The sequence below is a fragment of the Molothrus ater genome, chromosome 1, assembly GCF_012460135.2.
Source record: "Molothrus ater isolate BHLD 08-10-18 breed brown headed cowbird chromosome 1, BPBGC_Mater_1.1, whole genome shotgun sequence".
Taxonomy (NCBI): domain Eukaryota; kingdom Metazoa; phylum Chordata; class Aves; order Passeriformes; family Icteridae; genus Molothrus; species Molothrus ater.
Window position 1 is genome coordinate 20872696 of NC_050478.2, and position 14587 is coordinate 20887282.

The 14587-nt window shown below is 36.2% G+C and overlaps 1 protein-coding gene across 1 annotated transcript in view; it reads right to left on the bottom strand.

Annotated features, from left to right (window-relative positions):
• STAM (signal transducing adaptor molecule) overlaps positions 1-14587 on the bottom strand; it is a 33052-nt gene that overhangs the window by 16977 nt on the left and 1488 nt on the right. Inside the window, exon 2 of the mRNA XM_036405992.2 lies at positions 5436-5520. Within this exon, the coding sequence (XP_036261885.1) occupies positions 5436-5520 (85 nt within the window). The remainder of the gene's footprint in view (positions 1-5435; positions 5521-14587) is intronic.

Sequence of the window (14587 nt, forward strand, 5' to 3'; positions counted from 1 at the left end):
CATACCAATTATTACAGATGAAGGCTTTAAGGCAAGTACTATCTTTTATCCATTAATTATCCAAGACTTCTCATATGTTCACTTTAGTTGAGAAAGAATACAAGCTAAAATTGTTAGAAATAACTGCTTTCTTTAACCATTAGTTTATGAGTAGGATTAACAATGTGATATGATTGCAAGCTCAAAAAAGTTCTTGCCCATTGTGAAGCCAGTATTTATAAAGGCAGGGTGCAGGATCAAGAGCTTAGCAGTTCAGGAACAGGATCATTAGCCTATGATGTTTTTTACAAAGGAATCCAAAGTCATATTAAAAGTAATAAGAAAGCCTCAAAGCCAAATGATCATCCATATGTCTCAAGTACAATCTACTTGTTTATATATTTAAAAGAAATGATCAATGCTTGAGTGTTAAATGTTTTTAAATACTCAAATGTTTAAAATAAGAAAAATTTTGATTACATGTAGATAGGAAAATAATCCAGGTGTACCGATCTTTAGTCACACAGAGTAAGAAGACCTATTCTAGACAGGCCTGTAATTCTTATTTTTACTTCTAATTAATTCATCATATAATTTAGTGCGTAAATTATGAGAAGCACTATGCAGAAACCAGAGGAAAGCATGCACTCTATGAGTGTAGAATTCTGTCTACTTATTAGGCATCTTTCCAAATTGTACTATACAAATATTTGGCCACAGGTCCACTCCAATGATGATAATTTCAGAGGCACCACAATGAGTAGTTATAACAAATAAGTAGGGTGAAAATATGGCAAGATATAATAGAAGCTATGTATCATATGTGGCATCATATGGTATCATAAACCAATTCATCTAGAAAATACTCAATGAATTTCAGGTTTAGTTTTAGAAAGCAGAAAAAAAATCTGATTATATTATATTTAACAAGGACACAATTAGCAGCATTTGCAATATAAAATACTACTCTGCACAAAACATTTCAGATATATTCAGGAATTTATTGTTCATTTACAGTCTAAGGTAACTCTGTGGGACTCAGCTTTCCTCCTTGCAGCTTCAGAAACAGGCTGGTCATTAAGCTTCCTGGTCAGCCTAAGAGACATACACTGCAATTACAATGTAAAATGCTACTGAGATTGTGTAATGTGAGGGGGAAAAATGGAAGACACAATGGAAAACTATCAAGTAAGCAAGTTTGCTGCTCTCTCTTGCATGAACAAGCACAAAAACAACCAAAGAAGAAACAGCTAACCAGAACACTGACTTGCTGAGGCAGTGATTAATCCCTAAGGAATCAAGACAAAGTTAAGCAAGCAGCAATATGGACAAACCATTTCTCAAAGACAATTTGCCAATACCCACCCCCAACAGAGAGCACTGCAATGAACATTTCTATTTTCTCAACACTTGGTGCAGCCTCTCAGCCACTGACTCCATTTTTTTCAGACATCTTTTTTTTCTTTAAGTAACTTTTCTTGAAAAAACCTGAGGTTGTGAAAGTTTCAATGTAGTCTGGTATGTCTCATGAAATAAACAGTACAAGTGTCTCAAAGCCAGATGCAAACCCGATTGGCTAGCACTGAAATTAGTGAAGAAGGGGGGGCATCTTTGCTAAAATATACCATACCTGTCCATTAATTTTTCCTTTTATTCTGTTTAATGAACCATCCAAATTTCATATTGTTATTTTATTCTGAGATGATAAACTATAGCTTCAGTTTTGTAAGCATTTTCATTGTAGAAAAGCAACACTATGCAAAAATCGATACCATTCCTGTAGTCAGACTTAAAATGCCAGTCAAATATACAATCATAGAACATCCTGAGTTGGAAGGGACCCTCAAAGATCATTGAAGTCCAACTCCTGGCCCTGCAAAGGACGGCCTCAAGAATCACTCCATGTGATTAAAATTTTAAAAAATTTTAAAATTAACAAGTTTTAAAGAATGCTGTACAAAACCAGGAGGCAGAAAGGATTGCCTCTAACAGTAAAACCTTTGTTTTAATCATGTTTCTATGCTGAAAAGGCAACTTGCTCATTGAGCTAATATTGGCAAAAAAACAGGATGCAAACAATGTGATGTGCAACTGCTGAGCTGTATGATCTCCTAATGGAAATTCAGAGATTAAAAAAAGTGTTGTCTCATCATTAGACAAATTTTAGATCATCTAAGAACCTGATATGTGAAGCACGCAGAAAATGTTAATTCTGTATTACATAGAGTAGTATTTCATATAGGCTATTGTAAACAAATCATACTGTTTAAAATATGACATATTTTCTGTCTTTCCTGTGTTTTCTATAAAAATTCTAATAACAACTCTGATTTCAAAATTCACAAAAAACCAAGAAAGTAGTCAAAGAGAGGGATTCAATGGAATTCTAACTTGCTAAAAATCTATTTTAGTTGTTTGGATTAAAGTAAGCAAGATAACATTTTCAGCAATTTGTAATTCTCGGTATGGAGAGAATTACAACATAAAAAATTACAGTAGCAATTATGTTATGGAACTGGAACTAATTTATCTTATGAGAAAATGCAACACCTTTGTAGCATAACAGGTTTCCAACAATTAATCTAGATGCCAACAAGTTTGCAGACAATGTGCTATACCAGAAGTGCTACTTAATGAATAAGTGTTTTTCTAGGCTCCTGTGGCTTCAGGTGTAAGGCAATCCACATCTAGAATGCTGCAGGATGCAATGGAGCTTGTAGACTACTACAAAGAAAATCCACAAAAGAGAGATTTTTGTAATCTAAACTTCTGCCAAGAACAGTAACAAACAGCTTCTGCTAGAGCAGAATTGGTTAAAAAATTAAAGCCAATCCCAGTTAAGAAGACTTGCATCCTTGTAAGAGGAACTTAAACTACAGGAGAATTTCAAACAGCTAAGCATATCTCATTTAAACTTCTTAATGGGAAACATTGTATTGCTTTACCTTACTACTGCACGACATAATCCATTAAAAACAAAGAAAACCCACTCTCAGCAAGTTTTAAAAGAATCTGAATTTAAGCAACAAGTCAGCTGGCAGCCTATAACAAGCAGGATAAATACTACAAAGGTTAAAGTCCCACTTTTATTTTATAAAACAATTTTATTAAGAAGAAGATTAAAATACAAATACACAAAAGAAAAAGACCAAAACCAACACAAACAAATCTCAGAAATCCTAACAGGAATTTGTTACCAGATCTCTAGCTTTATCTGTACTGCTGTCTCTTGCAGCTACACAGATTTGAGCACTGTTCAGGCTATGTTGCTGTGAGACTAAATTTCATCTGTGGAAAGGCTTTCAGTGATTAAATAGAATACTGAAACATTCAATAATATAATTCCTGTTACAAGCTTGGCATCAGCGTGCTCAAGGAATAGAAATGCAATTTTACATATAAAGACTAATATGAAACATTATTAACAACTTGCCAGCTGTTATCTTAACTACAGTTATACACAACAGCAGAGAAGTCTCAATATACTGTGCTATTTTTATGTACTCCTCCAGAGACCATTTCTAATCCCAAGGAATAAGATTATTTGCAAACCTGTCCTTAGGAACAAAAGTCCCAGGTGGGACTGTGTTGTCTGGCATCTCATACTGCTTCTAGCAGTTCTAACAAGGCAATCCAAGTCACTCTCAGAGAAGCCTTCCACTGCATCAGTAGCAAAACTTTCTTCTTGAGTTTGTTCCATCCCTAAATTTTTACAAGAAATGCTTCAAAAAGGTGTATTTTAAACATTTCCAAGTCCTAATACTACACTGACTGAAAGCACTATAAATACTCTGGAATTGTTTAAACTGTATTTTTTAGTTGCTAGTTCAAATTATACTTTATCTTTTCTTGTCCAAAAAGTAATTTCAGGCATAAATTCTATGAAAGAGCTCAGTAAATAATCAAACATGAAACATTAGCAGCCCATATTAAGATGTGATTAATTTAGTGTCACATCTCCAAAATGTACATTTTCCAAAGCCCTGCTGGCAGAGAATAGCTTCTGAAAACAAGGAGAAGAAACACAAAGCCTTGTTGTTTTCTGTGACAAAGACACTGGTGGTCTGATGGTGAGAACAATGGAGGGCAGCAGATGCTTTATCCCTTGGTTTTAGCAAATATTTGACATATAGCTAAAGCCTTTGTTGTGTCCTTATCACATAGCTAGTGAAATATGGGCTGGATAAAAGTGGGTGGAAAACTGGTCTCCTAGGCTCAAAGAGTTGTCACCTGTAGCGCAAATTCCAGCTAGCAGGCAGTATCCTTCAGGGATTTCTGCTGGGAACAACAGTACTCTCAGTAACTTACGGACCAGAGCAAGTTGAAGGGGAACATATCAGTACACTAGAGGCCATGGATAATGTTCAGAGGGACCTGGACAGGCTGGAGAAATGGGCACACTGGAAGTTCAATAAGAACAAGGATAAGGTACTGCATTTTCAATGAAGCCAGGAGCTGACCACATGAAAAGCAGGAAATTATCTGCAGGTTCTATTGGGTGAGAAGTGTCAGCAGCACAGCCTGGCAGCTAAGACAACCAGCCACATCCCAGCTGAAACTATGGGCCAGCACAACCAACAAGGTCAGGAAAGTGACCCTTTCCCTCCATTCTGCACTTGTAAGATTGCATCTGGAGCATTTTGTCCACTTTGGTGCTCCCCAGAGAAAGAAGGCTATTTACACACTGCCCTAAGTCAAATAGATAGCTGCCCGGACAGTAAGGGGGGTCACATACAAGGAAAAGATGAGAGAGGCACTTTCAGCTTTGAGAAAGGCAGCCAAAAAGTGGGGCTTACTGCTTTCAACAAGCAATTAATCAGAGTATACACAGAAGATGCAGCCAGATCCTTTCTTAGAGCTGCAGAGTCACAGGGCAAGATGCAACCAACAAGTTGGAACTGTAAAAATTGCAAACAGATTGGTTTTTTTATCTCCTTACTTAGTAAGTAGAACTAGTTAAATACTGAAACATGCTGCCCACAGAAGTTGCAGAACCTTTGACCTTGGAGGCATTCAAGACTCGACACGGTCCTGAGCAACCTGATCTAATTAGACCTGTTTGAAGCTGGGGGGGTTGGACTAGATGACCTCTGGAGGTCACTTCCAACTTAGATTATGATTCTGTAAGAAAAATGCCTCATGAAGCTTCCTGGTTTACAGGGATACTGCTAAAACATATCAATTTATTTTATCTACTACACTGGCGGAAAGCTGCTGTACACAAGTTACACAAGTCCTAATTTTAACACATCAGCCAGTATATCCAAAGCAAGGATTGCAAAATATTTCAGCAGAAACCCCATACACTTTCCTTTTATTTGTAATCAATTTAAGTTAAATTCAGCTGTTGTAGAAGTTTGTAGAAGATAACAAAAAATTCACTCCTCTCACCTGGGTATGAGACTGAAGTAACAGAATTAAAAACGTTTGGGGAGGAAATTCCTGAAGTTACTTACCCTGTGCGTGACTGTCCAACTTTATCACAGATGTCTAAGATGAGGCCCCAGTCCTCTGCAGTGTTCATCTCACTGGTTGCTTTCTCTGATAAATAAAGTACAAATAAATCAAAATACAAATTTTTAAAAAAAATTAATTGTTAGCAAAGACATTGATGTATTACCTCTTTGTATTGTTCTAAATGTATGAAAAATCCCTATACTTAATAAAACTCATATATTAACAATGTTGTATCTAATTCCTTTTAATTTTCTAATGTTCACTTGTGACCATTAATTTTAATTAATAAGCAAATATATTTTGAGGTTGTTTTATCACATCATAAAGATGCACACAAAATATGACACAAGCAGTATAACTATCAATAGATTTTTTTCCATTTGAACTATAAAGTTTAATAGGATATGAATACCCGAAGCATTGGTTCACTGTTTGCAGAGTCAGATACAACTGAATTTATCACCATCTCAGACACTAAAGAGCTGTGTCTTGCATTTCCTTTCATGTATTACATCTCAACAAGAAAGATTTAAAAAGTCATCATAATCACTAAACTTCTATATTCCCATTCTTACTTCTGCTTTGGATGGAATATTTCACTGTTTCTTTTCAGCTATAAAGAGTGCTAAAACAAAGTTAATTTCAAAGAAGCCACTGTGACTCTTTCTTCCAAATTTTTTGAATAGGACAATAGTCCCTGGTAAAGACTAAAGAAATAGAGAGAAGAGATAGAGAAGAAATATATTCAATGTCAGAAGAAAAAAATAGACTCCCTCTCTATTTGTCCCCCCACAAAAGCTTAATTACAGTAAGGATAACAATAAATAAAAGCATTAAAGGAAACTGGGCCTTACACTGCAGCTCAATAGAAGATTATCTAAACACTGATACATCAGCTCAGAACTGAAGAGCATAAAGGAATGTCCCAGCATTTTTAACTACTAACCAAAAAGTAGGACAATGGGCATAGAATAATACAGAAACTTTGTTTCCCATCCCTGCTCTTCATCTAATGTTTACAGCTTCATCTACAAAACACAAAATATGCCCAGCAGTAAATACCATCCTTCAGGGAATGTCTTAGACTACTTAGTTTTATGAAAGGAACCAAAGATTTCCTATAAAAACTTCTCTGCCAGGAAAGATTCATTATCTAGATTAGCACTGGCAAAGTTGCAAAGACAAAGACAAAGTAAAACATCTAATCTCCACAAATTACAAGGATTCTTCATATCTAAGTTGATAGTTTTTCTTATGAATGAGTTTGTGTCCTACAAATTGATGTAGGTTACAGTTAATTCATTTCTTAATTCAAACAAAAATGCAGAAAAGCAAAATTCTATGTTTATGTGCTCCCAAAGTATTTCTGAGGAAAATCAACACTGACATATATACAACTGAAATGATAACACATCAGCTCTATGGCCTGATGCAAGTAAAGAGCAAAACAGTATAGGGAAATCCTAAGTGGAAGTTAGTTACTATTCTGTATGTTCTCTCAGATAGAGGGACATTACCTCTTCTCTCTAAAACCTATCAGAAAACTTGTTTGATTAGAAAAAGCATTCATAATCAACAGAAATATCAAAAATGATGGATAGACATCATGCTAACATCTAGTACCAAGATATACCAGCTGATCACCAATCACTTCATTTTCCCTTCAGTCTGCTGTTGTTCCAATTCATGCTTATGACTAACAGTCATAGAGATTTGTGATTTTCAGGTAAGACACTTGAACTCAATGCCTTGCATGAACCATCACAGACCAAGGCAGTCTTCTGAAACTGCAGTCTATGCACACAGCAGCTGTTCTGCTCCAAAGACAGTCTCAACTCTGTAGCACCAGAACTGCTTTTTTTTTTTAGGAAACTCAGAGCCTGAGTTTCCTACACTGCGTTCCTCAGACTGAAAGCAGCTGATAAGCACAGTCCAGAGACACACAAAACAGACCACATGGAGGCAGTTTACTTCCAGGACTCCACTGCTTCAGTTCCTTGCCTGCTCTACTGGAGCTGTACCAGCTCTCTGGTACAGCTCTCCAAAGCCTTCAGCTCCTGCCAAGCCCCGAGCTCACAAACCCACACTGGTCACTCTTGCCCAATGCTGCACTTCAGTTGGCACATCCTTTAGCAGAGAGATGAGCAATCCAATGGAACTGGAACCTTGGTATTTTCCATTGTTCTACATAACAGACAGTTGTCTGTATTTTTGACAACAATTGATCCTTCTTTCCTCACTATGTCAGCAAAGAGATATGACATAGCAATCAATTATGTCTTCTAAAAACCAAGGAGTAAACTAACGCATGTTTAATGTTTTACTATAACAGCAAACTGTGCTTTATGCTAATTTAAATACTTTGGCTAAAACTACAAATAAGATAGCGATTGATGAAATCCCTGATCCACATTAACTACACCAATTATAGCCTTTATTTTAATTATCAATGAGAACATTTTGCAAATTTCTCTATGAGTACAATTACAAGTTTTTTGCTATGACCACGTTCTTCCTTGGCAGTTGAAGTTAGTCCTATATAAAAAGTGCCATTTGCTTGTAATGCCTTCCCCTAGGATATTTCCTCCACCAACAAACATTAGATAGTTTTTTAGTAAATTTCAGCCTGAAACCAAATTTCACTGTATACTTTCAGTCTTCTGTAGTAACAATCCAATAAATCAATCAGATAATAAAATTAATGGTAAGACAAGAGAAAAAAAATTGCCTCTGGAATTCTACTTAAATTCTGTCTCAAACAAGGGAAGTTAAAAGTTAAGAACGTACTGAGAATGTTGGCAGCAACTGTCTGAGCTGACTGTCCACAAAAAAGGCCTCTTACTAATGCTATGCCAAACACAAAGAAAAAGGACTACATCACAGCTCTCTTCCATGAGGCTGCATCACTCAAATTCAAGGCATTATTTTCAGAGCACAAGCAAGGCCTACAATAGTAATTTTAAGCAGTGCAAGACTGTACAATCATATGTTGTGTCAGGTTAATTTGTAGTAATTAATAGTTATTATTAATCCTAATTACTATTAATAGTAGTTAGTAAAATAGTAGTTTTACATTTTTTTAACTGTTTTTTTCTTTTTTTTTTTTTTCATTACTTGCCTTTACTGCTCACCTTTATTTTTTCAGGAGTCATTCAATATTCTTTTCTTACCAGTAATTCCATAAAGACACACACACATATTCATAAGAGCCACAATTTCAGAGGAAAACAATAATTGGATCTATGGGTTCTTTGGTCAAAACCAACAATGATTGGGCACAGACCTTTCTAAATTATTTCAACAATTTATTTAGTTCCTAAAACAAAGACAGAAGAGACAGAAAACTTATATCATTTTTTGGCCACTTTGCAAGGCACAGACCTTGGAATCACTACACCTCTCTCCTTACACTTCTGCATTCAGAACACTAGCCATACTGGGCCAGACCAGTTCCAACTTGCCCAACATTCAATCTCTAAAATATATATTATACCTACACCAGACACCTAGGAAAACATAAAAGAGAACAAGGTAAGCATTAATTATACTTTCCTACCAACACACCTTTCAGTGACCAACAATTTGCAGCTTTGTAACTCCTGAGTCAGAATTGGTGCTCCAACCACACAAACATTGTCATAAATCACACACAGAACAAATAAAACATTCTGAAGCAAAATGCACCTCATTTGATGGAAATCTCAGCTGTGTTTGTATCTTTAGCTTCTCAATAATCTGTAGAATATAATGTCCTTTAAATACAGCACCTACATGCTGAAATAATTCTTCCAAACATATATTGTATCTTTTTTCATGGCACTGAATAGCACCTGGCTTCTAAGGAAAACATCATTCCTCATTACAAATGCCATAGAAATGAAATATCTCACTGAAATACTGTACCTAAAATCCAGAAGACAGTTACACTTATTGAATGAGAAGCCAGGCCAAAAAGATCTAAATATATGAGTTTAATTCTTATGCATTCGTTGAAAGTACACAGGCTATTGCACAGCTTTTTGGGATACCTAAATCACCCTGCCTCTCCTTGTGTCCTAAGGTTCATTAAGTGTGTTGAGGCCCCATTTCCCTCTAATTTACACAAACCTGAATGCTTGGAGCCTTAATAAAATTCTGTTTGCTCCTCTGGTTTTATGCATTATTTATAAATTATAGGCAAAGCAAAAATTATTTGCATTCTGATTCTATTTGAAGTTCCCTATTACATTCAAAACACAATTGCAGTTGATTATTTTAGGACAGAAGAAAGAAAACAAAAACCCTTTTCTCAGAAATAAAAATAAATATTACCTAAAATACATGCCTGTCCTAAAAGAAATTTATCATCGGATTTACAAAGTACTATTAGCCAGAAGAAAGGTAGTGCACATTGAAAAAAATCCATTGCCAGATTTAGTAGTTGATGCTTTAGGTGCTGGTTGAAGGAATATAAATATTGCTGCAGATTTGCCATGGAAATATGTGCTAGTCACTGCCTTAGTTCTGCATCTTAACAATAGCATTTTACTGCCTTAACAGAAATTTGCAAGAGTAAATACTCTCATGACTGTTTGGATACTGCAGTGAACCACATGATGCATTTCTAAGGGCAGAAAACTTAGTGACTATCCATTGCTAACACCATTTTCAGAGGGAGTTCTTGGCAGGCTTGAGCTTCCCAAGCTTCAGTTTTTAGTGAAGTTTATTTTGAAAGAAAAACCCCAGTCTAAGAACTGAGCTATTTTTCTGCAATGAAGTCTCAAAGATGTTAAAACTAGTAGAATTTCAAGAAATAACAAAGCTAGATCAAAATACCTTCAAACCCAACACTTAAAATGTACATTATTTGAAGCAGTTAAAACAAGCAGCAGTAAAAGCTGTCAGAAAATTCTACCAATATAAGGTTTTCAACCATCCTACTTATTATTTGCTATTACTCTATTCATGGATGTAACATCATTTTCACAGTTGGACATCATTAAAATGAAATACTGAAGTTGTAACTTCAATTACAAAGAGACAAATGGCTACAGAAAGTCTTCAAAAGAATGGCTAAAGAAAGTCTTCAACTCACAAACTCATATTACAACCACTTTCTAGCATGATAAAAATCCTCAAAAATCTCTTATATCATTATAAATAACATAGATTTAATGAAAAATTCAATACTCCCCTAAGCCTTCTCTCCTTTTCTGCTCAAAGTTTTCTTTTCTTCACATGGCTAACTAAAGAATTTCCCCTTCCCTATGAAATTACAAACACTAAAATTCCAACACAATATAGTTTAAATAGCCCTTAAAGACTAAAGTGACTGCAATTTTTTCTTTCTTTTTGCAGGGACTTGCTGAGAACTTTGGATTCATGCCACTCCCCATCACTGAAGTTAAATGCACTTAAGTTTTGCTCTTTTTGTCTGTCAAATAAAAAGAACAAGTACATTTGTTGGTCCATTCTACAGAAGCCATCACTTGAATATTTACCACTTTGCATTTCACTAACATGCTCAGAACTGCACAAGAAGAATATGTCCAACCAGACTCCATTCAGACAAGATTGAAAATCACCCCTAACAGGCAATGACACCACAGAGAGAAACTTGAATTCCATGTACCATTAACTTTGATAAAGCTATTAACCAACTTCTGCAGTTTAACTGTACATGTGCAGTGTTCCCAAGTCCTTCTGGGAGCAATTGCAGGAGGTGAAAGCCCTGCAGCTGATCCAAGGCAAAGCAAGCAGCAGTGACTGAGGCCACCTCAGCCCATTCCTTCAGAAAACCGTGCAGGATCTCACTGTGCTTACAGGGGCCCAGCAAAAATGAACATCCCTCAGCTCAATGAACTGAGCAGAATGAAGACAAAAGGATTCACAACCTGGTTAAAAAAGGCTGAAACTGTAAGACTAGCTGAGCAAAAATAATTTAGATGTTTAGATCTCTCACACAAACCCTAACAAATCCACAGAACTCGCACTACCTTTCACCCAGAAATATTACAATACAACAGGAAGGTGAGCACATTAGAGATACATCAGAAGGATGAATAGTCTGTAAACAAGGTGTATCACAGGCATGTCATATGAACAAAAGGTGCCAGGATATACTTGCAGAAGCCCACAAGCCAAGCCACAGTACAAGAAGAATTTCAGAAGGAAGATCAGCAAGAAACTTAATTTTCCACATCAGGTATGCAGTGTTATTTTTATTGGTTAGAGGAACAGATTTTACATGTTGAAGATCTACTTTGATTCTTCTAAATTTTGGTATTATAATACACACTGTCACAGCTGAAAGGAGAACTACTTAAGTGACAGTTCCTCCCTGGGAGAAAAGAAAGAATTACCAGAAAAGTACAGTCTTTCACTATGGAACAGCCTATGTTGGCTTCAAAGTGCCCACCTGAACTGACAGCCTGCTAATTGACAGTGGAAAAGATTTTTTTTTTTGTTGGCTGATACACTGAAGGGGTATTCCACTTAGTCTTACCCTGTCAGCATTGCTGTTTTTCACTGAGGACCTATCACCAAAGGTATCTTTAGGTAAGAAGCTCCTGTTTTTCATAAATATGTATAAATTACTGAAAAGGGGGATGGATATAGCTCCTTTTCCACACATTTTCTACTCGGTCTCTCTGTTAGCTCACAGTTAATGTCCTTTGTAAAACAAAGCTGAGAAAAACAGTAGGCCAACTCAGGCAAAAAAGTGTCAGTCTCATGACAAGCTGAACCAATCTTTGGAATTCATCTTTCTTTGCAGCCAGATGTGAACTCATAATAATCTGGGGTCAAGAAACTCAATCTCCATAATGATCTGGGGTCAAGGAACTCAATTCTATGACAATTTTCCCTTCTTTTGGCCAACCTGACCCAACAAAAAAGTTCAGCTCAGAGAGACATGTAACTGGACATTTTGAAAATGTTGACTAAGCAAGGGGATAAATCTAAAGAACAATGAGCTTAAATAGCAAGAGGATTTTATTTCAAGAAATTGCACCATGGGAATCATGGTCAAACCATTTCATACATAATAAGAGTATCAAACTATTGGCTGATCATATGTAATATTATTAAATATTTGAAGAGTTGATAGGATAAAATTATCAACAACTGCTAGAGTTAATAAAACACGGGGAAAATGATTACAAGTTCTACTATCTTACTAAACCACCTGCTTAATTTCCTATTACTGGTAATAACAAGCCTGAATTTCTTTTCAATCCTGTGCTGCCTCAAACCATCCAGAGTAACATCCAAAGCAAGTGCAAATACCTTCATCCTTTACTGTGTGTAAGGAAAAAGAAAAACAAGCCAATCCCCCATGTTTTTAACACCTTCTCCTAATATCATGTGTGATTTCTATGACACCTTATACCAGAACCTGAGTTACAGATTTTATTCTTGAGATAATATCTAAATGACACTTGAGAACTGTTTTAGCAGTAAATTCTTCATCAAACCTAGCCTAAGCACCACTACATTACTAATAAGCCTGTCATGACAGATTAGTAGACAGTCTTTTGGTTCTTAAAGCAAATGTCACCATTATTTTACCTGAGTCAAACTTACAGATAAATCTGCATTTCTCAGGAACAACTCACTGGGAATAATTTTATTATTAAGACTGAAAAATATAGCAGAAATAGAAAGCCTACAAACCTAATAAGCACATTTTTAATTCTAACTGCTTAAATGGAAGATTAGAGTTTCTTAATTATACTCTCAACAGACCCAATTCTTGGTGATTTTTTTTTCTTTTTTTAAATTCCATTATTACATTTCTTACTTGGGCACATCATCAAAGGTTCCCCAACTTGATTGTGAAAACTTGTGTCACCACTGATTAGCATCCCTTCCTGTTGAAATAGTCTTAAATGTGCTAAAAAAGAAACTTCAGAAAATGAAAAGTATTTGGGCTTCATCCAGAGATTTGGACTCTTGAGGATGACAATGGTTAACCTTCTCAAATCTCTGGGCATTCTTTAGTATTATTAATTTAATAGCAGTCTTAAACAACATTCTTTAGCCAGCTACACCAAAAAAAAAAACAGTTGGCACAAATGGTAAACTATTATGGATGACCAGGTTCACGTAGTATGCAGCAGCATACTATCAGGACTAGCCAAATGTTGCTAGCTGGCCAGACAAACTGAAAAATTTGTCCTGAATGTAAGACATACTTATGCTCCTCAAAATGATGGAAAACAATTTAGTTCCAGATATGTTCTCTGCAATCCATTATCCTAAATCATTCCAAGATAATTTCCAACTACTCCCCAGTGCTGATCAGCTGTTCAGTAGACAAGAATGCACAGCTATTGCAATACTATCAACTACACCAATGTCCTAATTCATATGAAATTAAGAATAGCTGCTGACTGCCTTTCTGCTTCAGGAATCTGATTTTAAAAAGAAAACTTTCTTGCTGGTTAAGAACAAAAGCAGAGCACTCAACTTTCACTCACAGAAAACAAATGAAAAATAGCACTATGTCTTGACAACTTTTGGAAGTTTCCTGAGAACATGATAGCTCACTCTACAGCTGATGCTGTCTTATGAAGCCTGCCAAAAAATTCATCCAGATAATAGCAAATTCCCAAAGGGCCCCAGAGAAGAAGAGCCCAGGGACGCTTTCTGGGAAACTTCATCATTCCCATCTCCCTGGCACAAATCCAGTTAAGTGATGGATAAAGGCAGCAGGCTCCTGAAAGTAGGCTGTCACCAGCTGAACAACCTGCTGCTCCTTCAGTCTCCCTCAGGACACCATGAAAGGGACCAAAAGAAAGAGGCTGTCTACCAATGAAAAACAGCTCATTGCCCACTCTCTTCTCTTCCAAGAATGATTTGGTACTGAGCGGTTATTTCTATCTCCTCATATGGTTTACAGAATAACACTTTTGAAAATTCTTCCCTGTTGATCATATTAGGCAAGCACAGTAGGTAAGGGGTTGGCATCTTGTGCACCTGGAAAAAAGCAACTGATGGGTGCTACTGCCCTGCCTTGAGACTGGCAGTGCTGAGGAGCACATCCAGTGAACTGAGCTCTAGAGACCCCTTCAAGCAGTCTGAGCTTCCCTGCCAGCCGGAGGCACCAGGAAGAAAAAAGTGAACACCTGCCAGAACCTGAGCCTATCACTTTTTAATCTTATTAGTTCAA